Here is a 25,391-nt window from a genome sequence, read left to right as displayed (position 1 = left end):
GCCTCACAGCTCAGTATCTGAAGTCGCCACTACCACGCGGTCCCTTTTTTTTTAAAAAAAAAGAAAGCACCCAAAATTGTTCAACATTTTGAAGCCACCTGCAGCAATGCGCTTCAGCTTGTGCTCAACTTGCTTCTTTTATTTTGAGATATTGCTTCACAGCCAGTAAATAAGTCTGCTTTGTGGCAGCTAGAATGGCAAGGTTTGAAACATTGTGTGAACAATTTTTTTGCAAGTAGTGTTAAGTAATGTAGAAGTTAGACTTCCTGTTTCACCATAGGACTCATTTGCTAGTCCTGCTGGTAGATAATAGCCAGTAGCATGAATTGGCTCCAGCCGAGACTGACAGCAAATGTCTGTCTCATTGCTTGTTGACATCACATGTTATAACACTGGCCAAGGAGACTGTTGCATATAGCAAAATTCATCAGAGCATTATGAAGCTAGTTCTTTGCTGACCTGTTTCAAAGCATTAAACTTTTCTTTGTTTCATTGATTGTTTGCTTCCAAAAAAGGTCAGTTCAAAGTCTTTCAACCGCGTTTGCTGCATTTTTTTACTCATTTAGGAAGCTTTTTACATTAGAAAATCACTTTTAATGAGGGCAGCTTGTGATGTCATCTGACACAGTTTCATGCTAACTTTGGTGGAGGAGTTATTGGTGATAAAAGGCTATCTGCTTGAAATTATTTGATAATGATGACATGGCTAAAGACAAGAACTGCTGGTTAAGCCAGTGTCCTAAAGCCAGTGTGGCTAAAATGCGTGATTCATCCATTTTAATATTACGTCCCAAGAGGTATATTTACTGTTCACACTAGTGCGCAGTGTGTGAAGAGGATGACTGAACAGTAGTTCATGCAAGCGTCTAACATAGCTTACTCTACAACGTATAGCCACAGGTGAAATTCTCTTCAGTGAACTTATAATGCTGTTATGCGTTGTGGAGCCATATTTACATCCATTTCCACTAACTTTTAAGCTGCAATCCTTTGGCTTGCATTGCCTAAGGAGTTCGCAACATGTACTTCTGCCCTGTATAGTTTGCTCATCACCTATTTAAAGGCTACACTAGAGCTAGCTGCTGGTGTACAAAGTTGGTGTTGAATTGTGCCATAGGCTTTCTGCAAAGTATGCATGAGAGTATAGGAAAGCGATGTGCCAATGGTTAAATTTGACATCATCCCGCGCTTGTCACCTTTCATCATGAAGGTGTTGATTATGCTTCAGTATGGGGAACCAGTATCATGCTGTCCTCTGTAGCTGCTTTACTGTGCAATGCATGTGGCCTAATTTTGAAAGAGCGTTCAGAGCCAAGGAGTTTGCCGCAATTCAGTAGCCCTTGTTTCAACTCTGTGGTGGTCAGGCCACCAATGAAATGTACCATTCTGAGCCAAGAACAGCACAGCAGGCAAGACAAGGGGCAAAGGAGAGACATACACGAGTGCTCAGAATGCTTAATCACCCACCCACCCAACATTGTGCAGTCGCGGCTATAGTAATACGGAGCACACATTGGCGATCAAGCTCTTGTCATGCCTTACTTAAGTTAAGAAGTACTTCTCACATATGTTAGCACATGCAGCTGGTGCACTTGCACATGAACCCAACAACCATCACAGCCGCCGCGATGGCTCAGTGGTTATGGTGCTCGGCTGCTGACCCAAAAGACGCGGGTTCGATCCCGGCCGCGGTGGTTGAATTTCTTTGGAGGAGAAATTCTCGAGGCCCGTGTACTGTGCGTTGTCAGTGCACGTTAAAGAACCCCAGGTGGTCGAAATTTCCAGAGCCCTTCACTACGGCGTCTCTCATAGCCTGAGTCGCTTTGGGACGTTAAACCAACCTAAACCAACCACACCAAGAACCATCACATTTTCTCTGAAACGCGTGAGAAAATTTGAAACGGTGACATGTGCTCTCTTAATATTTTGACCGCACCTGTAAATGATGAGGTATGCCACATCTTTACAGGTGTACCATGTGATGAAGCAAGAATTGGACTCGCTCAAGAAAAAGCACAAGATGAGCATTGACGAAAACAATGGCCTCACTATTAAAGTAAGAGACTTTGCTTGTAAAATCATCCAGTGAACTTATCATTTTTTTGGTGTGATCAGGACATGCAAAATCAGTTCAAATTATCCAGGCTTCAGATAGAAGATGGGTTCGAAATATTTTGCAGGTTGAACCATTTTTTGCATTGCATATCTTTTTGATGGCAGTCTGTACTCACCTTTATCCATGCAAGAAAAATGCAAATCACTGTGCGTTGTAAAGCCTTGACAGCACTGTGTTAGTGCACAAAACCCTGCAGGGGCATCTGCAACATGCAGATGTTGGTGAGTTGTGGCACCATGGGTTCCAGAGCATCCCCAGGGACATCCCCACACTGGTATGGTGGTGAATGGTGCGTCACCACGGACCTGAGCACCCGCGCTTAGCCGCGTGTGGCTCAGCCGTGTCCAGGAAAAGGGATCCTGGTGGATGAGCCGATGCTGAGCGTTTGAACCTTAGTCCCCTTGACGGAGGCAACACACCACTTTGGCCCCATCTTCCTGTAGACGGCACCTATGGCCTGACCTGACCGGGGGAAATCGGCAGTCACCTTTTCCTATACTCCCCTCTATCTTTCACTTTCCTATCCCTTTCTCCTGTCTCCTACTCACTTCTTGGTTTTTCCTTTTTTCCTGGTGGCGAGGGTTAACCTTGTGTGGCGAACCACCCTGCGTTTCGTATTATTGGGTTGTAGTTAGGGTGTACAGCTGGTGTGGGCAGGGCTTGCTTGCAAGTTCCTGTCCTGTCCCCTCGTTGGGCTCCATGGTGGATGGCTGGCACCATGGCCAAATCATACATACCTCTTATGGCTCCACTTCTTTTCCAAACACGATCACTCTCTGAAAAAATGGCAGAACGAAGCAACATATTTTTTTCCGAAAAAGGAGCCAACATTCTCAAAGTTCCACATGATCCACATTGAAACCGAAGAAAAACAAGCCGGAATAATATCCCCATTCCTTGTGCCCAAATGCTTAAAGGGAAACTGCATATGTTTTATAAATCAGTGAGCTTAAGAGGGTCGAATGTGTAAAACTTGCAGGTAAAGCATGCGAAGTCTTTTTGGGTTGGCACTTGAAATAGTGAAGTAATCAACGATGAAAATCCGGACACCCTTCAAGCTTCTCCGCAGCGCACAATGCACAGTGGGGGGCGCATGATGACGTCATCGAAGGTATCGGTACATTTCCAGTGCACAAACACCTGCTTTGAAGGAAAAAACCAACGCCACCAAAGGCAGACCCCGCCGAGAGTTCTGTTTGGCAGCGTCTAATGAGTCAGGGCAGGGTGTGGCTGATGACAGCGGTAATTTGAAATCATACTTTCTGTGACGTCACACTGAATTTCCCTGCACTGCTCCTGTGCACTGAGGAGAAGTGCAAAATTCAGTCGTCGATTACGTCACTGTTTTAAATGCTGGTGCAAAAACACTTTTATTACATGCAGCCTATATAGATTTCAATCCTTGAATTTTGCGTAATTCTCAAAAAAGTGCTGCAGTTGCCCTTTAACAGATGCCTTAGGCCCTGGCTACCAGGTATCAAAAATAGCCAGTGGCGACTTACTGCTCAAACTGCACGATAGCATCCAGTTTTCGAAACTCTCATCCCTGTCTCCCTGACTCCTCCCCATCACCGATCTCTCAACACAGTCCGAGGCGTAATCTCTGAAATTGACTTTGTCCATCGAACAGAAACCAAAATGCTAGAAGGGCTCACCGACCAAATCATAATGTATGTTCACAGGATCAAAATCCACAAAGATAACTAAGAAATAGCCACAAAACACCTGGTTCTCACATTTAACACCAGCACATGGCCTTAAACTATCGAAGTTGGATACCTGAGTCGGGCGCTGTTTCAACTGTCAGAGGTTTGGCCATGGCTCACAGAGTTGCCATGGCCACAACACCTGCGCGAAATGTGCTTCGAAGGACCACCCTGCATACTCCAGGGTGTGTCCGTCCTGGAAGAAGGAAAAATAATCATCGTAAAGACCAAGGAAAACATTTCATTTAAAGAAGTGAGAAGGCGATTTGCGCTTACCAACACATTCTCCTTCACAGCAAAACCTAACTTCGCTGCTGTGGTGCGCAGGGGCGTAGCACCACACAGCACTCCGGCACCTGCTGAGGTCACTTCCACCGAGCCTAGGGCAGGGCCATCCATGCCCCAGGCAGGGACAGCGAAAGCTGCACTGCCATTGTCAAAGCAGGGAGCGCCGGCCCATGTGTCAACATGCTGCAGGACTTCCCCCCATCGGGAGAGGCCTGAAACCCACACACCCATGTCTTCTCCACAGTCCTCCAGCACCTCTTGCGAGGTGATGGATGTAACTCCCAGTCCTCCCGCTTTGGAACGGCGGAACAGCTTGCTTGAGTAAAAAAAAAAGACAGAGCCCTGATATTGGGCCCAGAACAGAAGTAGACCCCCTCTCATTCCCACCCAAAAACATAAACATGACTTTTTTGGTTCGGTGGAACTGTAGAGGACTGCCGAGGAATTACAGTGACATAACACTTATTCTAAGGTCAGTGTTACTTGTAGGTTTATGTTCTCAGGAAATCGATCTTGGTCCGCAACGTGAATATTCTGAAACATTATGAAACTTTTCGACGCGATCGCGAGCTGACAAGTAGACTCTCGGGAAGCGTTGCAATTGTCATTCAAAGTAGCGTCCCTGCTCAAGAAATCAAGCTTACAACAAAACTGGAGGCGGTTGCAGTCAGCATCATCAGCTAGAAAGCAATAACAATATTTTCTGCGTATCTTCCTCCACATTTCACATTAACAGTCCAAGATCTAGAAGACCTGATTGATGAACTTCTAGAGGCATATCTGGTAGTTGGAGATTTTAATGCTTACTCCCCTTTTGGAGGGAAGCGAACAAAGTGACTCTAGGGGCCAAATAATCAAAGGTTTTATGCTCACAAATAATGAAATAATTAGGGGTGTGCGAATATCAAATTTTTCGAATACGAATCAAATACGAATACTTAGTTTCGAATATCGAATCAAAAATCGAATCGAATATCGAATAATTAAGGACAGACGCATTTAATCACTACAAAAAATTTATTTGGGCACCCAAAAACATCACAGTTCAACTATCGATGATTAAATAAACACAAAAGGCGTGTGTGGCTGCACATGGTCAGGCAGAAGTAGTTCCCTTCTAACTGAAACGACTCCTCCATCCACAGAAAATGCCCTCTCACTTGGCACTGACCTGGCACGTATTGCGAGGTACTTCGTGCACAGCTCTGACTATACCAGCTTCGCAGGTATAGCCACAAAAAAGCTCACCAGTGCAGTCAGCTACGGCATGGCCCTTGGAGGAAGAAAGAATTTTCCTTCCGTGTAGGCGCGGCCATGTTATGTATCTGTCGATAGGGCTTGCGGACCGAAATAAATGCCGGTGCTCACGATGAATATTCGGTTAGATACGAATATTCGCGTCGGGTCGAATATTCGAAACAACACGAATACTTGGATGTCGAATCGAATTCGAATACTAAAAATATAATATTCGAAATATATTCGAAAATTTCGAATATTCGCACACCCCTAGAAATAATGTATGTCTTTTAAATAAAAGGCCACATATTGTTGCCCAACGTCAGGGAAGAGGAGCTTCCTCGGTCTAGCTTTGACATTACCATCTGTTTTTACCAATTTTTTGAATGGGATCGTCTTTTCTTGGGCTAGTTGGTTTTTCACTGAAAGTCAGCGCTGTGTTTCGTTCCCTTTTCTGTCCGTCCTTGTTTCATGTGCGCTGCTAACACCTACAGCTTGAATGGGATATTTTAAATTACCCCCTGAGAAGTGATCACCTGCCTGGTGTCATCAGGCTATCGTTTTCTACACCTGTCATCCCCACAAGACAACGGCACTGGAAAATTAACCTCGCCGACTGGTCACTTTTTAGAACAAGTTCCACTGTGAAAAAAGAATTTTGTGAAGAGCTCTGCATACCGTATTTACTCGCATAATAGGCGCACTTTTTTTCCAGAAAATCCGGCTCAAAGTTCGGAGTGCGCCTATTACGCGGGGTAAAATTTCCGGAAATTTTTCGACTCGCAAAATTGAACACACCGCGTAAACGCACTCGCGTACGGCCGCACCCCGTTTTCGCGAAGAAAATGTTAAAAAAAAAAAAGGTCCGTGTAAGGGCCGCACCGAAACTTTCGGAATGCACGCACCGAGGCCTCCGCGATCGGCTCCGGCTGCGCGCAACGAGCGCTTGATCGCGGAGGCCACACACGCGCACAGGAGCTTCCAGACGCCGCCCACGGAGAGCGCCCAAGGCCAAGCTCATCATCATCATCGTTTTCCTCCGCCGCGAGCTTTCGCTATCTATATCGCCATCAGCATCTCCAGCTCGTTTTTTTTTTTTGTTGTTATTGCTGTCAAGTGCCGGGATTTGCGGTAGCGCGATAGTTATCGTGGTTTATGGCTTTGCCGCGGAGCGTTGATGTTTTAGCTCGACGGGCAAGCACCTTAACAGCTACACGGCTGGGAGTTTGCTCTCGAACGCGGCAAGCGTGCGGCAGGTCGGAAAATAGGACGTGGCCGAGAAGTGCGGCAGTTGCGACTGCGGCGTCCCTAAATTTTCGTACGCGACTCCAAGCGCCGAGGTTTTCGCGGGCCTAACTCGGGAACGTTTCCGGCTGGAGATGAAGCTTTCCAAACAGACGTTTAAAGTGAGCATCCCTGAAAACTGTGTGCGGCTGTTCTACGCGATGTCGTTGTACGTGCTGTGGGTCCACAGCAGCACTAGTAGGGACTAGTAGTCAGTTCAGCAAAAACTTTGTTAAAATAAAGATTGGGAAGCGGGGGGTGGCGAGGCGTCGGCTTGCAATCGTGTAAATACAGTATTGATCACAGTGCCAAGTTCGGGGTGCGCCTATTATGCGCGGAAATAAAAAAAATTGATTTTTCGCGCCCTAACTAGGGGTGCGCCTATTATGCGAGTGCGCCTATTACGCGAGTAAATACGGTAGATTAAATTAATGAAAAGTTTGCTACATGCATAATATCGGCTGCAACACCAGCATACCACAAACAACAGGACTCTTACAGAAGAAACACAAAGTATAGTGGACACAGGAATGCGCATTGCCAAAAAAAAAAACAGCAGAACAAAGCCTGGGGCACTCTCCGTCGGTGTCCCACTGCAGAGAACTTGCTTAAAGGGCCACTGACCAGGGTCCGGACATTTTTGAAAAACAAGCCCACTGCATAGATGAGGCATCGAAGATAACCTCTGCAAAATACTAGAGCCACGCGCGCCCTGAAAAGCTGCGAAAATTCAAATCAAAGCCCGCTCGTTCTTTCCTTCAACAAAAACGGCCCCGCCCCACTACTCTGAACCCCGTTGACGTCATGGGGGGTTACTTTCGCTAAAGGCACTCCATTGGTGCATCGTTCTGACTGACGGGAGAAGGTTGGGCGTAGCCTTGGTGTCGCGTCGTCTGCACAGCGCTTTCCGCAGCGCCTTCTGTTCTGGCACATGCCTACAAACCCGCATGAAGGAACAAAAAAAAAAAAAAACTGCGGAGGGAGCGTGCGGCGACAGCCTTGAACCCTAGCCATAAAAAGTAAAAAATAGTAAAACTGAGTGAGTTGGTTCGCCCCCCCGCCGTGATCACGTCACGAGACGCTCTGCGTGCACGCTCCCTTCTCAGTTTTTTTTCTTCTATGCAAGCCCCCCAAAACAAGGTTTTAATTACTAGTGCAGCAGAGCCTTTCCCTCGCTTGCCCACTTGACCGCTCCGCACACACACCGCTTATCCTTGGTGCATCTTGCGTACGCCTTGACTCCAATGAACGACATGGGCTTCCAAGCGGAGAAAAAACACAAACACACATGAAGAAAAGCAAACGGGCGGTTGCTGGGTCCGCACTTCGCCGTGTGTTTCGAACACAACCGACTTCCGCCCCTCCGCTCGTGAAGCGGTGGGGAGGCCTAAAAAAAATGAAAAGGTGGCTCGCTAACTGGGAATGACAAACAGATGTATGAAAGGATGCGCTTGTTGCGAAATGTGAGAGGACTGGAATGTTGCGACGGTGAATATTGATGAATGAGTGAAGACACGGAGACGAATTCTTTAGCAAACAAACAAGGAAAACTGTAATTAACTTTACAGACATATACACAAAGAGTGGTAGGACGGAACACACAACACAGACGTCTTTCTTCCTTGCCGTCGCAGAGGCCACTGTCTTGTCGAGGGGGCCCGGTCATTCTTTCCTGGCCAGGACGTTTCGCGCCCAAACTCTCCTCGCGGGCGCCGCCGATGAAACCCAATCCCGGGCCAGCCATCAGCGCTCAAAACAGGGAGCGTCCTCGCACTGTCCTGGTCCCCTTTGGCCCCCCGTCGCACACACGGGCGTGGGGAAAAACACACACACACACAAGCGCAAAGGAGGGCACACGGGCGACGAGAAACACAGGCACGTGTAAACAACGCTGTTCTTGGAAGACGCACACTCCCCGTTCCCCAAGAAGAAAATAAAGGAAGACACAACAGCGCTCGCTAACAAGTCTAGGTGGTCGAGCCGATCGCGCCTTTCGATTGTTCAGTGCGCAGAGACACCGCGAGGAGACCCAAAGAGCAAAACAGAGAGGGTGTTAGAAAACCCGCTGCGCCCCCCCCCCCCCCCCCCCTCCCTCCCCTCGAACAGACCCAGCAGCAAAAACCAAGAAAAGAATTCTATTGAAGGCGGGGCCATGACGTCGCCCTGTGACGCACTCCACAGACACCACGCCTCCGGCTTACATCGGAGAAGGAAGGGGTGATTTTGCCTTGCCGAGCCTACTCGACGAGGAGCGGGAGAGAAAAATTTCGAGGAGGGAACGGAAGGAGAGGAGGCTCGCTCAAAGAGAGGTAGAGAGTGTTTGCAACCCGAGGGTGGTCAGTTGCCCTTTAAGTTTTAGAAGGCAAATGGTAGATTGTGGTACATTCGAAAAACTGCGGAGAAAACTTCCTGGCAGCAATATGTGTGCTGTATAAACAGTTCATTACTGTAAAAGAAAATGTGCAAACAAATTCGTTAATTCACTGGTGACTATACTCCTTTCACATTTCCGTTGTTGACAACACCCGATACACGAACATCATTGGAAGAATAGGCCAATATACTGGGTGAAGTCTCAAGTTCGTCCAACTACACAAACAGATTCCAAAAGCACAAAGCAATAGCAGAAAAACAAAAGCTTCCCTCTGGAGCAGGCATACAAGAGGACTAGAACCAGCTTATCATAATGCAAGAATTAAATAGAGTATTCTTCTGTAAACAGACAGCTCCAGGCCCAGATAATGTGCTTTACGCTGTGCTTGCCCATCTCTCCGAGGCTGCTGTGGAGGCACTGTTGTAATTCTTTAATAAAATACGGGTAGCTGGGAAAATACCTGGGCAGTGGAAAAGAGCAGCCATAGTACCTTTTCTGAAACCCGGAAAACCACCAACTCCTAGCAGTTACAGACCGATAGCCCTTACCAGCTGTATTTCAGAATCATCGAAGGTGTTGTCGACATTAGATTAACCTTCATACTCTTATCCTGGTGTCTGCTAGACATGCATCAGTGTGGATTTAAAACGGCATGTTCAAACACTGGTTACCTTATCGGCCTAGAAAACACCATCTGGGAGGCGTTCATCCACAAGTAGCACTGTATCGGGGTCTTCGTTCTGGAGAAGGTCTATGATACGTGGAAGTTCGGCATCCTTCGTCACCTTGGAAACCTAGGTATCCGCAGCAGGATGCTGAACTGCTTGAGCGACTTCCTGGCTAACCACACATTCCGAGCCTGCCTAGGAGCAATCCTATCCGTGACTTTTACCCATGAGGGCGGTGTACCCCAGGGGTATAGTTTACTAAGATGCTGTTCATTGTCAAAATGAATTCTTTAGCTAAGTTAATCCCCAAGTCCGTAATGTATTTGGCTTGTGTAGATGACCTACAGATAGCATGCACTGCCTCCAGCCTATCTTCCTGTGTGAGACTACAAATGACACTAAATAAACTGGCTGCGTGGGCAGACAGAAATGGATTTAAATTTTCCCTTGAAAAAACTGTAGTTGTGTTCTCATTACAACAGGGCCTACAGGTCGATCCAAACTTATACGTGAACCAAACCGCACTACCAATTAAGCAAGAACATAAATTTTTAGGCATCACTTTTGACAAGAAACTCACCTTTTTGCGACATATAAATAACCTTAAAAAGAAAGCTTATCAAGCCCTTAATACCTTAAATGTGCTGTAATGAAAACGGTTGGGGTCCGATAGAGCATGCCTGTTGCAAATCTATTCCTCTCTGGTACGCCCTTAGCTGGACTATGTTTCAGCAAGAGCATCCTACTTGAAACGATTAGATCCTGTTCATAATCTTGGCCTGTGCCTAATCTATAGCATACAGAACATCCCTGGTAGCCATCCTTTACATTGAAGCTAATGATCCCACTCTAGAGGACTGAAGAATCGCTCTGACATGCACTTATGTCCTAAAGGTCCGGTCTCTCCCGAAACATCTTTGCCATTCCATTGTTAACAAGTGTCCATTCAAAAGGTTATTTTACAACAAACCACATCTTATTAGGCCATTAGTAATCCACTTTGAAGACAAATGCGAAGAGTTAACTGCAACAGATGCTCTACCTAACATTGCACCTATTTTCCGCCATGGTACAGCCTCCCTCCAGTATATGACTTTACCCTGACACATTTACACAGAAACCAAATGCCACAAGAACACTTACTGCAAGAATTCTTTGCACTGCAAGAAAAATGTGACACCTACACTGCATTTTGTACTGATGGCTCAGAAACAGAAACTCATGTTGAAAGTGCACTAATTCAAGGCAAAAGTGAAAAAATGGTATGACTGCCATAGTGTGCATCGGTTTTTACTGCCAAGTGTTATGCCTTCTCTGTGGCTGTAAAGCAAATAGCAAAAAAAAAAAATCGACAACAGCATCATCTACCTACATTGATTCCCTGAGTGTGCTCACTGCACTGTATTCTAAAAATGCTGAACCCTTAATAGGAAACTTCATACATAATATATTAAAGTCACAACACAAAAAAATTAAATTATGTTGGGTTCCTAGCCATGTCGGAATAGTAGGTAGGGCTTTCTTATGTGTCTATGACCACACACGTCTTGGTTGCTAACAGGTAGCGCCAGTGGTTGAACCTGTGAGTAGGGCCAGCAATGACAATTGGGGCACCACATTAAAAATATTTTTCTTTTTCATTCTTCCGGGCCTTGGAACCATGTTCGAAATAGCACATGGCATCAGTTATTGGACCCCATAACCATAAGGTTGTCATGGCTTGTTCTCAGAATTTGAGGTTAGCTCAAACTTTTCCATTCAAATTTAATTTGTGTGTATGTGTCTACTTTGTCAGAGCCTCTAAAAAAAATAAGCAAGGTAGTTACCTTGCGCAGAGGCATTTCTACACATTATTGCAGCAAGCTTGGTGTTGCGGGCCATCCTGTATTAATGTATAATTGCGACCAGCAGTACATAATTACGATGGACTAGCAAGGCCACCATGTTTTCTGTCTGCAGATTTCTATGGTGTGGCTAGGAGGGGGTCAAAGTTTTCTTCAACTTCGAATCTTCTGTGGAAGCTGTGGAAGTGCAGCCATACACTTGGAAGGGCACTTGGGGAGATACTAATGAGTAATTACTCCCTTGTTACAAATCTACTCTACCTTGGGGGATTCCTCTAAAACATTGGACTGCCACCAGGTTTTCTGCCTGCGGATTTCTGTAGTATGGCGAGGATGGGGGCGGGGGGAAGCAACATGGAATCCCGAATGTTTGATATTCCTCAATAAAAAAGAAAGTTCAGCCATATATTTGTTTCAGAATTTCAATATTGAAAGTTTATTTGGTAACTTGAGTTGGCAATTCTCCTACAAGCAAATGGTGCTTGGATTCAGTCAGATTTATTCAAAAACGCAGAACCTTGCTTTTGTCATATGTCGTTGTGTACCCAGTTGTGCAGGTCGAACACTGTCAGAGTGCAGCATGTTTTTGGTCACATTGAACGAGACTCAGTCTGGGTACAATATTAATGGCATTCATTTAGCACTTTGTGCGCCCTCAACAAATTAAAGCATATGCTTGAAATCCTGTGCCTTGAGAACTTGGGTCAGTACAGCAGAGAAATAATATATATATATATAAAGCCTTCCAGCATGGCTTGGCAGTTGTGAAGCAAAGCAATGTTTTGCCATACTGTGGTGCATCAACTAAATGTATGCGTTCAGGTATGGTGCTTGCTCTTTGGCGCTCCATGCCTAGTTAGCATCACAACTGTACTCGCAACAATGTTGCTTGTTTTGGAAACCTTGCTTGACGTTTGGTGTTAATTAATCGCCATTCTGCTGTAGTGGCTACAAGGCTTATTGCCAACCCTGGTGTTATGCATTTGTTTAGTCTTTTGCAGGACGTTTCATTGCTCAACTCTGATTTAGTTAGAAAGTAAGAATTTCTTTTTTTCTTCTATGAAGGGCTGATTGCATGACAACATTGTTGGAACATTCGCTCCTTACGGTAAAAATAAAAAGGTGCCTTTGGATGGAACCACATACTCACGTGTTGGTTAGAGTACTCGGAAAGTATTGCCATTTAGTTATGATACTGTTAAGGAGAGATAAGGGTCTTAAAAATTTTTTTGTTTAACATATCTGCTGAAACTTGGCATGGAGGTACATCATTAAATGCTGATTTCGAATATGATTTCAAATATCTCATCTTGAAGGAAATATATGGCAAAATAATATATCCTAATTGTGTCATTTCTTACTGGCCTTTATGGTAATTTATCTGTTAAAAAAAAACTTTTTAAGAATAAGCAGACATTTGCAAAGGCCCACCACACATCTTAAAGCCAACAAAATGCCTATAAAGTCACTTTGTCGATCGTAAATAACAAAGTCTGAAGGAAAAAACAATGTGGCAGTAATTAGCCCACACTTCACCTAATTGCTGGTCTGTCATGGTTAAAAAGGGAAGCTTTAGGACGGTGGACCTTTGGAAATGTCCACATATTCTTAAAATATTTTTTTTTTAACTGAGAAATTATTGTAACGGCTCGTAAGAAATGGTCTAATTGGGATGTCATTTTGCCATATGCTTCCTTCCAGATGAGATATTCGTAATCTTAATGCATATTTGATTTGAAATTGGCATTTTATTATACCTGCATGCCAAGTTTCCGTAGGTTATGTTGACAAATGAAAACAAAGTTTTTAAAACCCTCATCCCCTCTTAACATGTGCTGAATACTACAAATGCAGTGCTTACTTTCAGATTATAATTTGCTGGCGTTTGAAGCTGTCAGCATATTCTCTCCTTCTCGTGCATCTTCACATATTTCAGAATGAGTTGTCGATAAGGTGAGACTAGCTCAGAACAAAGTTTTAGCAGGGTTGATGGTGCATAAAAATTATATCTAGTGTGCAAATGAGGAAGTCAAGTTCTTGCACGTTTGGCATACAGATACACAACCTGGAGAAAGAGCGCCTTGATTATGAGCAGACACTGAGTAAGCTCAAGGAAAAGCTCAACTCGCTCAAACAGGAGACGGTGGACCTGAATGGGAAGCTGGATGAGAAGAGGAATGTTGAGCTACAGCTGGAGAGGTGAGCCTCTCTGCTCTTGTACAGATTGCAGCCATCACAGTTCATGACATCCCTGTGCTGAGCAATCATTTGCTTGCAATAGAAGTGGCTCCTTCTCATGAGAAGGGGAGGTATTTCAAATAAGGTGAAGCTTGAGTTCTTGCTAATTTTGAACAACCATTAAGGTGCACCTAATGCTAAGTGAAAGTCTTTACATGTGCCCAGTCATGTTGAGCTGTTGTGTACTTTTCCGTTAGATAATTGTGTGGGTGCCTGCAGCCATAAGATACAGCTTTTGCTGCTATTGCTGTTTGTGTTATGCATTTTTGTTTGCCTGTTTGCGAGCTTAGCCAATTGATTTTCATTCTTTGCGTTACATGCTAGCAGTTTATTGTAACAAGTGTGCGCACCCAGTTTATAATGCTGTTATTTAAGAATAGGGGACTCACATTTGACTTCGGGGCCCCTCTCGGCATATCATGTACCTGCCTGCCTTTGTGATGGATATATATAAAAGGTATATAAAACTCCTAGAGTAGCAGTTTTAAAATAGGGATTTGCTGTGTGTCAGTTGTTTTCTAGTCGCGATGCTACTACAATGAAGGAGCCTTTATTTTGTTATGTCAGAATTTTTATTATACCATGTGTTTCACGCAAGCCTGCCACTAGTTTTTAAAAATAGCTAGAGAGCATTCTGTGGCATAGTAATACCAGTGCTGGCGGACGGATCATGGTAAATAGTGAACTGATGAACTAAATTCTAATAAGTTAACTTTTTAACTATTACAGGTAGGCACCTGGTTGCAATTAGAGATTTGTAGCTGGTCATTAGTAATAGCCATATTAGTTTTTAGAATTTCAAAAACTCCATTACTCTTGCCACTGTGGCCAAACAAATTTTGGCCACTCCTTGCATAATTCAAATACTGCATGCCGCAGACACTCATTTCATTTATCAGTGCTTTTATTGAATAATATTTTTCACACTACATGGTAGCTGGTGTTTGTGTGCCGAGGTCACCTGTTTGCATGAGATTTTCCCACACTGTCAAACAAATGTAGCGTCATCTGTGCAGTGGTAGATCCATCAGATGATTAGTGCAAGTGACGAGGATACCGACTTCATGTTTATTCTTCAAGTGAAGAAGACAGTGACGACAGCGAGTCTGAAGACAAAGAAAGTATGGATGAGATGGCCGCCAGCTGCTGTGAATGGTGTCGCATAGAACAGATCATTGGTAGTCACCAGTAGTTTGGATGGCATCAGTGGAGGAACAGTACATTTCGAAACAATTGCTATTAAAACTATTGCTATTAAAACTAACCTACTTTCCTATGGAGTTCCAGGAGTGAACTGGGCAATACACAATATTAAACAATTTTTCTTTGCCATTAAATGTGTACAGATATTTGTGTCTTTGAAACTTGTTATTGAAACATTTCATATCATTAAAAAATTAGACAATTTTTTACCATTATTTTTTTAATGAGCCCTTAAGGAGTTAAGAATTGATTCCCATCTATGCTCATTACAATGTTAGCAAGTTGATGGTGTACAAAACGTCACAAAACAAGACAGCAGACAGGGAAGCACACAGACATGCGCTGTGTACAGATAACACTCATCGTGTCCATCCTTGCCTATTGTGTCTCGTGCTGTTAGTTACTGACTTGCCCAGCTTTCCATCCTACTATAGCGTTGGGAAGTGTGAATGCTGCAGTATATCAGAGACTGAATTGCCTGAAAGATATTCTACCTTGATTGGAATGTAGAGCCTTGGTGTTTTAGTCAAATAATTTATGTCACATATAGTATGACTTTGGCTGCATTCTCGCACTGCAAGAGAGGGGTGTGGTATTGTTTGTTTGGCTTGGGCAAATCAGTGTTGTACAGGAAAACCTAGGATCACGCGTTTCATGTAAGTGCCATCTGTACTGTCCAGTGGAAAGAGCCAGCAGTGCAAGCACATGGACGCAGGAGGCATACACAAACACCGCATGGAGACTGACTTGGTCCTCGTTTATTTTTGCGCACACCTGTCTTTATATGGGAGCATCCCGGCCGTATCAAAACACAAAGTGACAAAACACAAAAATGATGATAATCTGCTGTCATCGTAAACTATCCAGAAAGCTCTCAAAACAACAGGCATCAGTCATAATGTGCCAGCACAGTGGTAAAATAAGGTCATGTAAGTTAGTGAAAGCTGAACATGCTGAGGCTCTTGTCGAAGAATAATGACCTAGTAAGTCATTGAATTTTCAATTAAAAGATAAAAGGTTTGAGGCATTTCAACAAAGTAATTAAGCATGCTTATGCAGTTGTGTAAGGTTGCACAAAACAAGGGCAAAACAAAACAACACTGCAAACTAAAAAGGTTTTAAAGACAAGCTGTATGAAATAACAGAAAAGAAAGCAAACAGTGGCAGTAATGAAAAGTTAAGCTTAGAAGTAAGTTGTTTGTGAAAGATTAATGGCCAACAGAAATGCAGAAGAAAAATTCACAGAGGCACCTAATTGCATTATGTGTTGGCAGTACAAGTTTTGTGTCATTCTTTTGTGGTTGTGTTTACGGACCCCTGTACGTCTGTTTGCGCACAGCCAGACATCTCTTCGGGTTCTGTAGCCGGTGGTTAGATGTTTCCCCGAAGGTGTCTAAAGGGGGGTCAACATGGACGCATTGAAGATACATCAAAGCATATTGTTGTCGTTTTCGGTCTGGTAATGTCACTTCCTGCCCTGCGAATTGTGTCACCAATGGCGCATTTTTTTCACTAGTGAGGCTTCTAATGGTGTTACATTAGAAATGTGCAATGATGAGAAAATGAAACCTAAAGAAATTGCTACAAATTAGTGCAAAAAGTGAGACATACAGCAGCGTGGAGACAGCATGAGTACTACTAACAACTGAAGCTTTTACTGCAAGCGGGGCAATAAATAGGAAGCGTTGCAAACACACCGAAAACACACAAAGATATAAAAAAACCAACGGTGAAATGTCATGGTTAAGCTTTCTTTCTTTGCTATGTGTTCAAGTTTGCTATGTGCTGTGTTACATAGCATTTTGATATCTTTGCTTGTGTGTTTGCAGTGCTTCCTATTTATTGTTGTGCTTGCAATAAAAGTTTCAGCTGTTAGTAGTGCTCATGTTGCAACCACTCTTCTGTATGTCCTGTTTTTTGCACTGAAGAAATTCTTCAAAAGCAATCTCTGCATCGTTGAGCTCTACAGGTGGCCTACAGGTGCAATTTTCCCAAGCTTTGTTGATAAAATGGGCTCTTAACTGTTTCTTTAGCATTCTTAACAGATTTAAAAAGATTTTCTCAATTCTGGTTAGTATCCATGCCGTTTGAAGTTTTCACTATGCACCAACTAGCCAAAACAAGGTATTGATTCAGCATATTAATGCAGTGGAGGATTTTATAAACTAGGCCGAGTAAATTTATAGTAGACCACTTGCCACAGTTTCTCTATTTGTCTTCTCTGGCTATTTATTCTCTCCCTTAGTTATTGCATTATGACTGAAGCGTTATTCATGGTTTATAGAGTTAACTGCTCACTACTTTACTGAGCAGCCATTTGGTAGATTATTTTACTGATTAATTAATTCATTGACTACTTGCATTGCTCACTGTGTGCTTGAATTGCTGCTGACTTAATTGAGTGTTTACATACTAGTGCTTGGTTGACAATCAGTTGGAGCATTCACCCACTACCTCGGCATATGCATTGTGACCTTTTCAGGGAGCGAGAGAAGGTGGTCTCCTCACAGCAGGAAGTGGAGCGCCTTCGCCAGTCGGCTGCTGAAATGCAGGCAGACATGGAGGCCTGCCATCTCAAGGAGGGAGAACTGCTCGAGTTCACAGAGCGCCTCACCACTAAGAGCGTCCAGCTGCAGTCTGAGCACAGCCTGTTAGAGCTCAAGGTGACTTGACCCTTAATATCTATGCCACAGTGGTCTGTGCAAAGGCATGAGTTAGCCTGATACAGTCAGCTGTGTGTTGTGCAGTCTTATGCCTGCAGTGGTCTTCTAGCTTGCACATGTGACCAAAACACCTTAGGTGGAGTTGTAGAGGTTTCAGCACCAGAGTCTCTCTTTGGTCACTGAAAAAAAAACTGACTAAGCAATGGAGACATTAGGTAGCTGTAGTATAGCATACAAGTTCTTATGTATGCTATACGCAAGCACTTTGTGGGAGTTTAAGCTGTGTGTCCCACCAGCACTTTTAGTTTAAAGGGATACTGAAGCAAAATCTTAAAATTGAACAAAAACGCTGAAAATAGACTCTCGGAATGTGATTGCACCGAAATATAGTCGACACTGCGCATATTTTTCAGCGGATAGTTTTATTTTCAATTTTTTATGAGCGCGCACCAAGCCCTCCCGGCCAGCGCAAGGTGAAGAGCGTGATATCATGACACCCTCATCCGACAGGCAACCGGTCGCGTCACTCGAAGGGCGATGTCGCACTGCAGTTTGGGTAGACCAAGCGATAAAGGCGCGTTCAGACTTGGACATTCGGCAGCGAGAGCTTTGTTCTTGCCTTCTTTAGTGCGTTCAGTGGTTATAATGGGCCACCAGTCTTTCGCTTCGTCTCCTTTCGCCCATAAGAAAACGTACGAGTAATAAATTTGCTTAATTTTTTTATTTAAAGTGACGATTCTGCCCACTTTAGGCTTGAGAGGGGCGTCGGTTTGTTCACAACAATGGTTCCCCTCCTAACCACCAGATGGCAACACTAGTCTGAACATCGTCGGGCCTGTGTTTTAAAAGTGAGGATGTTAGAAATGGCATAAGGTCCGGAAAACATAGTTGCATTTAATGTATGTAAGCATGCATGCGGTTATGGTATGCAGACAGCATCGATTAACATCTTGCCATATCTGTGTACACCGTGAGCAGATGACGCACAGACGACGAGCAGCTGACATAAAACGAAAACCCGCGAGTAGCGATGGCAATCGTGCTCCTGCGGGAGCAGTGGGCGCGACGGTGTTATGACGTCTAGTCGCAGCTTCCACAGGTGGCCACCAGGTGCAACGATACGGCAATAAATCGCAAAAAAAAAAAACGTGCTATCCGCCTTTTTTCGCTAAAATGATTGTCACATTTATCAATTTTAGCAGTCAAGCTCTTGTTTACATGTAAAAGAGCAGCTCCAAAAGTTCGGTTCAGTATCCCTTTAACGTCCACAAACACGAACGCAAACTGTAGGTTAGCCAGTTCAGTGTGCGCATTCCCTTCCTGAAGGAGTGTTAAATCATCCGTGAATATAAACCGCGTATGAGGAGTGGGCTTTCTCATTGCTGTTACCATGTAGGCTGCCATCTTGCTAAGACCGAACTGCCCTAATCAGAGTGCCAACACTGCCTAAACAGCGATCACCGAGACTGCAAGCCGGGTACATCTCTTCATGGCCACACAGGTGTAAGAATCCAAGCCAAGCCACTCCACTCGAAAACAACGTATCTTCTTAGGCTTAGGGACGCTGTAGCCGCTGAACAAAATGAAAAACGGTAAATTCATCACCAATTCTTTATGCTGTAGGTGAGATGAGGCAAAGCGAAAGGCCCATACGGTATTTATAGGCATGAGCACGCTAAAAAACAGTAAAATTGATGAATTTGCTCTGGAGTGGGCGACCTGGATGCCGCTATCTTGTCAACGCTAATCTTCTAGCGTACGTGGGCCAGGCATGCTAAACTCAAATTTTAGCGTACGCTAACTTAACGTACGCAAAAGCTTGGTCTCAATTAGCGTTTAGCGCATACACACTGCTCATCATGCTGTTTTTAGCGTATGCTATTCCTTTGCATATAGCTGCGTACGCTATATTAAAACTGCCTGTTGTGCATTGAGTAGCATTTTACCAGCAGTGCACTGCCCCTTGCCCTTCCATTAACAACCTCTGACATCACTCCACCAGTAATGTGACATCTGGCCAACCTTACAGTGGTTCGTGGCAACATTCAGTGGGCTCCTTTTTTACTGTGAGCAATAAACCGAACTGTCACTGTATATTTATGTTGGTCGAAGAATTGCGCACAAATTATCAGTGCCACCACGGTGGCTCAGTCGTTATCGTGCTCGGCTGCTGACCCGGAAGATGCGGGTTCAATCCTGACCGCGGCAGTCACATTTCGATGCAGGCAAAATGCTAAAGATCCATGTACTATGCGATATCAGTGCACGTTAAAGAACTCCAGGTGGTCGAAATTATCCGGAGCCCTCCAAGATGATGTCCCTCATAGCCTGAGTCACTTTGGGACGTTAAACCTCCATAACCCATTCAAACAAGTTATCAGCCTACAAAGCAGCTGATTGCTTTTGCAAAGCTTTGATTGCGAAGCAGCATGATTCCCCTTTCGTTATTTAATGCCTGGTAGGCCTTATTTTCACGAGTGTGGACTTCAGGATCTTGGCCTCGATGTTGTCCAAGTGCGAACCGAAGTTCTGGCCAAGCTCTGAATTCCCGAGGTACATCCGTATAGTGTCAAGCACTGTGATGGCCGCTGCAGAGGTCACCGGCTTAGAGGCACAACCAGCGTCGTCGCAATCGCTGTCGTAGCCACTGTCAACCTTGGCAACAAGGCCGTCATCGGCAAAAACTAAGTCTATGTGGCCCAGACTCGGAGGCACAAGGTCCAACCCGCTAGCAGACTCCCAGAGCTGATCCTAGCAGGCTGTCATGGCAGCACCATCAGCTGTTGCGGCGATGTCAACCGCGGCAGCTTCGTCCCCAGCAGGTGTCGTTTCCGAGCTGCTGTTTCGGGAGAAGCCGGCTTTCTTGAAGCAGTGGCGGTGGTCAGGCGCTTCAGGTCCCTCCAGGCTCCGCTTGTGAAGATCGTCTTCACCAAAGGGATCTTCATGTCAGCCACGTTGTCAGCAGTGCGAACATCGATCAGGAGGCGCTCGATCACGTGGCGTGGGTAGTAGACCTTAAAGTTGGCAATAACCCCTTGGTTCATGAGCTGCAACTTGGCGGCAGGAACGGAACCTCTACAGCGCTCAAGTGTGCGTTGACTTGATGCGTTGTGCAGTTGTCAAGCAACATCAGCACCTTGCGCTTCCTTCGGACCGTCTCTTTGTCGAAGTCAGTGAGCCACTTGCAAAAAATGTCTCCCGTCATCCATGCCTTCTTGTTGCTCACATACGTCACTGGCATAGAGAGCACCTTGGCGAAGCCGCACGGTTTCCTGGCTTTGCCTACGACCAACAAGTGTCGCTTGTCCGAAGCATCCTTGTTAGCGCAGATCAAGGCCATGATTCGGTTTTTGGTGGCCTTTCCTCCCACGTATTTGTCTGCTTTGGCCATGAGAGTCTTCGATGGCAACAGTTGGAAGAACAGTCCCATTTCATCTGCGTTTTAGATGTCTTTGTCGGAATATGCAAGAATTCAATCAAGATTCTTGGCCATCCAATGCTGAAGTGATCCCTCGTCGACGGACGCGGCCTCCCCGACGATGTTTTTACACGTAATATTGTGCCTCTCTTTGAACCACTGGAGCCACCCATTTCCTGGCTGGAAGTCTTCTTGCCATAGAGCGAAGCCCAAGTCCTTGGCCTTCACCAGCATAATGGATCCACCATTGAGCAGGACATCCTTTGATCATGCATCCAAGAACCACTTGTAAAGTGCAGCTTCTAAGTTGCCGTATGTGGCACACCGGGTCCTCTTTTGGCCCTCACTGTTAATGTCGTCGTCGAGAACAGCGTTGATTTTGCTTCTGTTTTTGATTATCGTTGAAAGTGTGGACTGCGCGATTTTATACTTCCATGCGATATCACTCTTTTTGGCGTTTCATCGCACTTCATCCAGATTGGTGCGCTTCGTCTTGAAAGACACCTTTCTCTTTCCCGTCAAGGTGCTGGAGCTTGCGAGACTCAACACCTCCAAGAAATCGAGGATCCACAGGGGGCGATCAGAGTCAGTTACGAGAAAGGGAATAATGGAGTATGTCCAGTGTCTAAAAATTGTGACGTCACGAAAAAAGAAGTCTTTCTTCTCTTTCTTCTTTTTGACTTTTTTTGTTCTCCTGCGCTGCCTGCTCTACCGCCGCAACACGAGGGCAGCGAGTAAAGCAATGCAGTGAAGCAGCCATTCGCTTTACGAGAGAGCAGACGATGCCACGAAGGCTGACATCAGTTGAGTTTTGGCCTTCGTGCAAAATTTGCCTCAGAGGCATAAAAATGTTCTGATTGATAGATTATTTTTCAGTTGGTACGAAATCTCTTCTCTATATCCGCCGACGCGCTTTTATTTACTTTGTTAAAAACGGACCCAAATTGTATGAAAATGCAAAAATGAGAATGGGAAATTAAAATTCCTTCGTTATAACTGCTAATTCACTCTAAGTGTGAGGAACCATTGCACATGTCATAGGAACATGTACATTTTCGTGACCAATATTTCGGACACTGTGGAGTCCAAAAGTTCGATTTTTCAGACTAAAATAGACGCCAGCAAAACTATAGAGATCGCTTTTGAACTAAAAGTTAGTTTTTTCAGCCTAATATAGATGTGAGTGGGTATCACCGTCACAACCAACCAGTTCACCGTTGTCATGAAAGGCACCATCTTGGATTTAAACGAGAGTCAGCAGGTGCTCACGGAGTGAATCGGATGGACTAGCTTGTATAGGGTTGGATATGTCTATTTGTTCTCCTTCGTTGCCGTTTGAGATAATGGCACTCTCTTCAATGCCATCCATATGGCCTTCAAAGAGCGTGCAATAGCGTTGGAAACAAGACAACAGGGTACCTGCAGCGTCCACCGCGGTTTGGACGATGCCACCCGCTGTGCAGCGCTGCAGATGCGGGAGCAGGGTTGGGGTGGGGGTGCATTTGGAGGGGCCCGCGTCTTCCTGTGGGCTACCTCTCGGCCTTCGCAAGCGTCGTTGCCCATGCAAACTTTGTCTCGCGCGTCACATTCATTTGTTCGCGGAAGACCTGCGGCCGCATTGCATTGCCTAGTATCATGACGTGAGGTGATGCGGACGTGACGAAAGCACAACTGTGGCTCAGATACAGTCAATATTATCGCTGGCAAGCCGAACATGGGGAGCGGCAAATTTAGTGATGTTTAAAGCCGGCTTTTCGCAGAAAAATAAGTTTTTTGAAGTTCATGAATTTTGCGGACTGTCCGATTATTCGGCCCTTTTTCCAGGTCCCATGAAGTCCGAAAAATCGGTCTGCAACTGTAATCAAAGCATTTCGTCTCTTAATTGCATTCAGTGTAGTCCCAATGTGAAAGCAAATGCGCAGGCCTACAGTGATGCATCAAACTTTGTGGTTGCATGGAGGGGCATTTTTTATGGACTTGAGCAGACTGCTCTGTGTGTGCGGGTTCCTCCTTACATACCACAGTTAACTATAACATCATAAGTGCAAGGGTGATGCAGATGGCATGTCCATCTCCACTCCTGGAGGACATATAAATGTGGCCTGGTGAAGAAGTTGCAGGCAGAGGATCCTTACATTTCCTCTCTACAGCATCATACGGGCTTTTCAGTTGTGTTACTGTAAAATGCTTTACTATCGTTTATTTTTAATATAGCGTGCTTTAAAAACAAAAAAAAAACTCATGCAGGCGCAGAACCTGGAGGAGCAGAATAGCAAGCTGATGCAGGAGGTTGCCCAGCTGAAGAAACAGAATCAAGAGCTGGTGAGCCTCTTCCTATTTTTACTCTATAACTTTTGTGCCATTTTTCTTCAGCTAAGTGGCAATTGGTGTATCTGTAAAGCATCTTTCTAGTTATTTTTCTTTTGTTTTAATTTCCATGCATGGTATTTCGAATAGTTGCACAATAATTAGCCTCACATTTTGAGTGTTACATTTTATGCACAGTGGGGTCTCTTTAGGTATGGATCTGGTGTGCTCTTAGTTGCCTGAAATTTTTGGCTTGCTGTGTCACAAGTTGAGTGCCATATTAGGGTGTTTAGATTACCAAGAGTTTTTAAGCTGTTAGCAGACACCCTTTGTAGTACCGCTTTGTGCATCCAATAATCAAGATGTTAGGTACAATTGCATATTCACATATATTGAGATATGTGACACCCTCTTGTATGCAGGCATCGAGCGTCGAATCTGAGCAGAAGCAACGGCAACAGGAAACACAGCTGCTAGCACGCAAGTTGGCTGAAAAGACCAAAACAAGTGAGGCTCTTTGGACATACTTTATCGTCATCCATGCTGATTCCATGACACATTCTTTATGAGTAAAAGCCTTTTGTTTGAGAAAAAGAAACTTTAACACATGCTTTGGTCATTGTGTTTCTGTCCTCCTGATCGTTTCTGGTGCAGTTGAAAAATTGACCATGCAAGTTGAGGATGCTGAAAATGAACAAAGGGTGATGAAGAGACGGCATATTTCAAGCATCAAGGTATGTTGCCAGAATGCGGCATCCACATACTCTTGCTTGCATTCTTTTGATTATCTGTATGTTTTTTGTATTTTTAAACATTATAATGTTACATCTTGCTTGAATGCACTGAAACAAAAAAGCAAGTTGTAAGTTTTCGATGTCTGCGTTGGCCGGCTCTGCTAACTTCTGCATGTCTGAGGCGATAGACGTGTCTCAAGCCTGTGAGCTGCAAAAGCAGTTTGTCGGCAAGCTGGATCATATGTGTAACTGGGGTGTGCACACTCCACAGGTTGTCAGCACACATAGTGCAGCTACATATCTATTAGCTGAACTTGCCACTGGTGCACTGCTGTTTTGCAGAGAAGTCTGAAGGTTTGAAAAGTAGCAGACTAGGTGTATGAGCCTCCCCTTAAAGGGATACTGAAGCAAAATCTGAAAATTGAACAAAAACGCTGAAAATAGATTTTCGGAAAGTGATTACACCGAAATCTAGTCGTCACTGCGTTTATTTTTCAGCGAATGGTTTTATTTTCGATGTTTCATGAGCGCGCGCCAAGCCCTCCCGGCCAGCGTGAGGTGAAGAGTGTGACGTCATGGCACCCTCCCGCGGCAACAAATATGGCGGCGCCCTTCGGTGCATGAAACCTCTTTTCAGACTGGTTGCATCGTTGTTGCTGCCTTCTTCAGCACGTTCACTGGCCATAAATGGGCCACCGGTCTTCCGCTTCGTCTCCTGTCGCCCATAAGAAAACTTACGAGCAATAAATTTGCTTTATTTTTTTATTTAGAGTGACGATTCTGCCCCCTTTAGGCTAAGAGGGGTGTCGGTTTGTTGACAACAATGCTTCCCCTCTTAACCACCAGATGGCGCCACTTGAACATCGTCGCGCTTCTGTTTTAAAAGTGAGAATGTTAGAAATGGCGTAAGGTGCGGAAAAAGTAGCTGCATTTAGCGGACATAAGCGTGCATACGGTTATGGTATGTAGACAGCATCGATTGACATTTTGACATATCTGTGTACGCCGTGATCAGACGACAGACATGGAAAAGCTATGGAAAAGCCGCGAGTAGCGATGGCAATCGTGCTTCTGCGGGAACGGTGGGCGCGCGGGTGTAATGACGTCTAGTCGCAGCTTCCACAGGCGGCCGCCAGGTGCAACGATACGGCAATAAATTGCGAAAAAAAGCGTGTTATCCGCCTTTTTCGCTAAAATGCTTGTCATATTTATCAATTTTAGCAGTCAAGCTCTTGTTTACATGCAAAAGAGCAGCTCCAAAAGTTTGGTTCAGTATCCCTTTAACTCTTTAATGCCTAAATTATGAAGG

At 44.7% G+C, this 25,391-nt stretch overlaps 1 protein-coding gene across 4 annotated transcripts in view; it reads left to right on the top strand.

Annotated features, from left to right (window-relative positions):
- LOC149349483 (coiled-coil domain-containing protein 186-like) overlaps nt 1–25,391 on the top strand; it is a 65,551-nt gene that overhangs the window by 23,053 nt on the left and 17,107 nt on the right. For all 4 annotated transcript variants that reach the window (XR_016290100.1, XM_089578450.1, XM_089578452.1 and 1 more), the window contains exons 7-12: nt 1,970–2,056; nt 13,576–13,718; nt 17,443–17,623; nt 23,289–23,363; nt 23,771–23,855; nt 24,003–24,082. Coding sequence is in view for 3 of the 4 variants with exons in the window: in XM_089578450.1 (XP_089434576.1) it covers nt 1,970–2,056; nt 13,576–13,718; nt 17,443–17,623; nt 23,289–23,363; nt 23,771–23,855; nt 24,003–24,082 (651 nt within the window). In the remaining variant the exon portion in view is untranslated. The remainder of the gene's footprint in view (nt 1–1,969; nt 2,057–13,575; nt 13,719–17,442; nt 17,624–23,288; nt 23,364–23,770; nt 23,856–24,002; nt 24,083–25,391) is intronic.

Source organism: Amblyomma mixtum, chromosome 3 (genome assembly GCF_055824585.1).
Source record: "Amblyomma mixtum isolate Tamu chromosome 3, ASM5582458v1, whole genome shotgun sequence".
Classification (NCBI taxonomy): domain Eukaryota; kingdom Metazoa; phylum Arthropoda; class Arachnida; order Ixodida; family Ixodidae; genus Amblyomma; species Amblyomma mixtum.
Note: the sequence above shows the minus strand (reverse complement) of the source record. Positions and strands in the feature narration are given on the sequence as shown.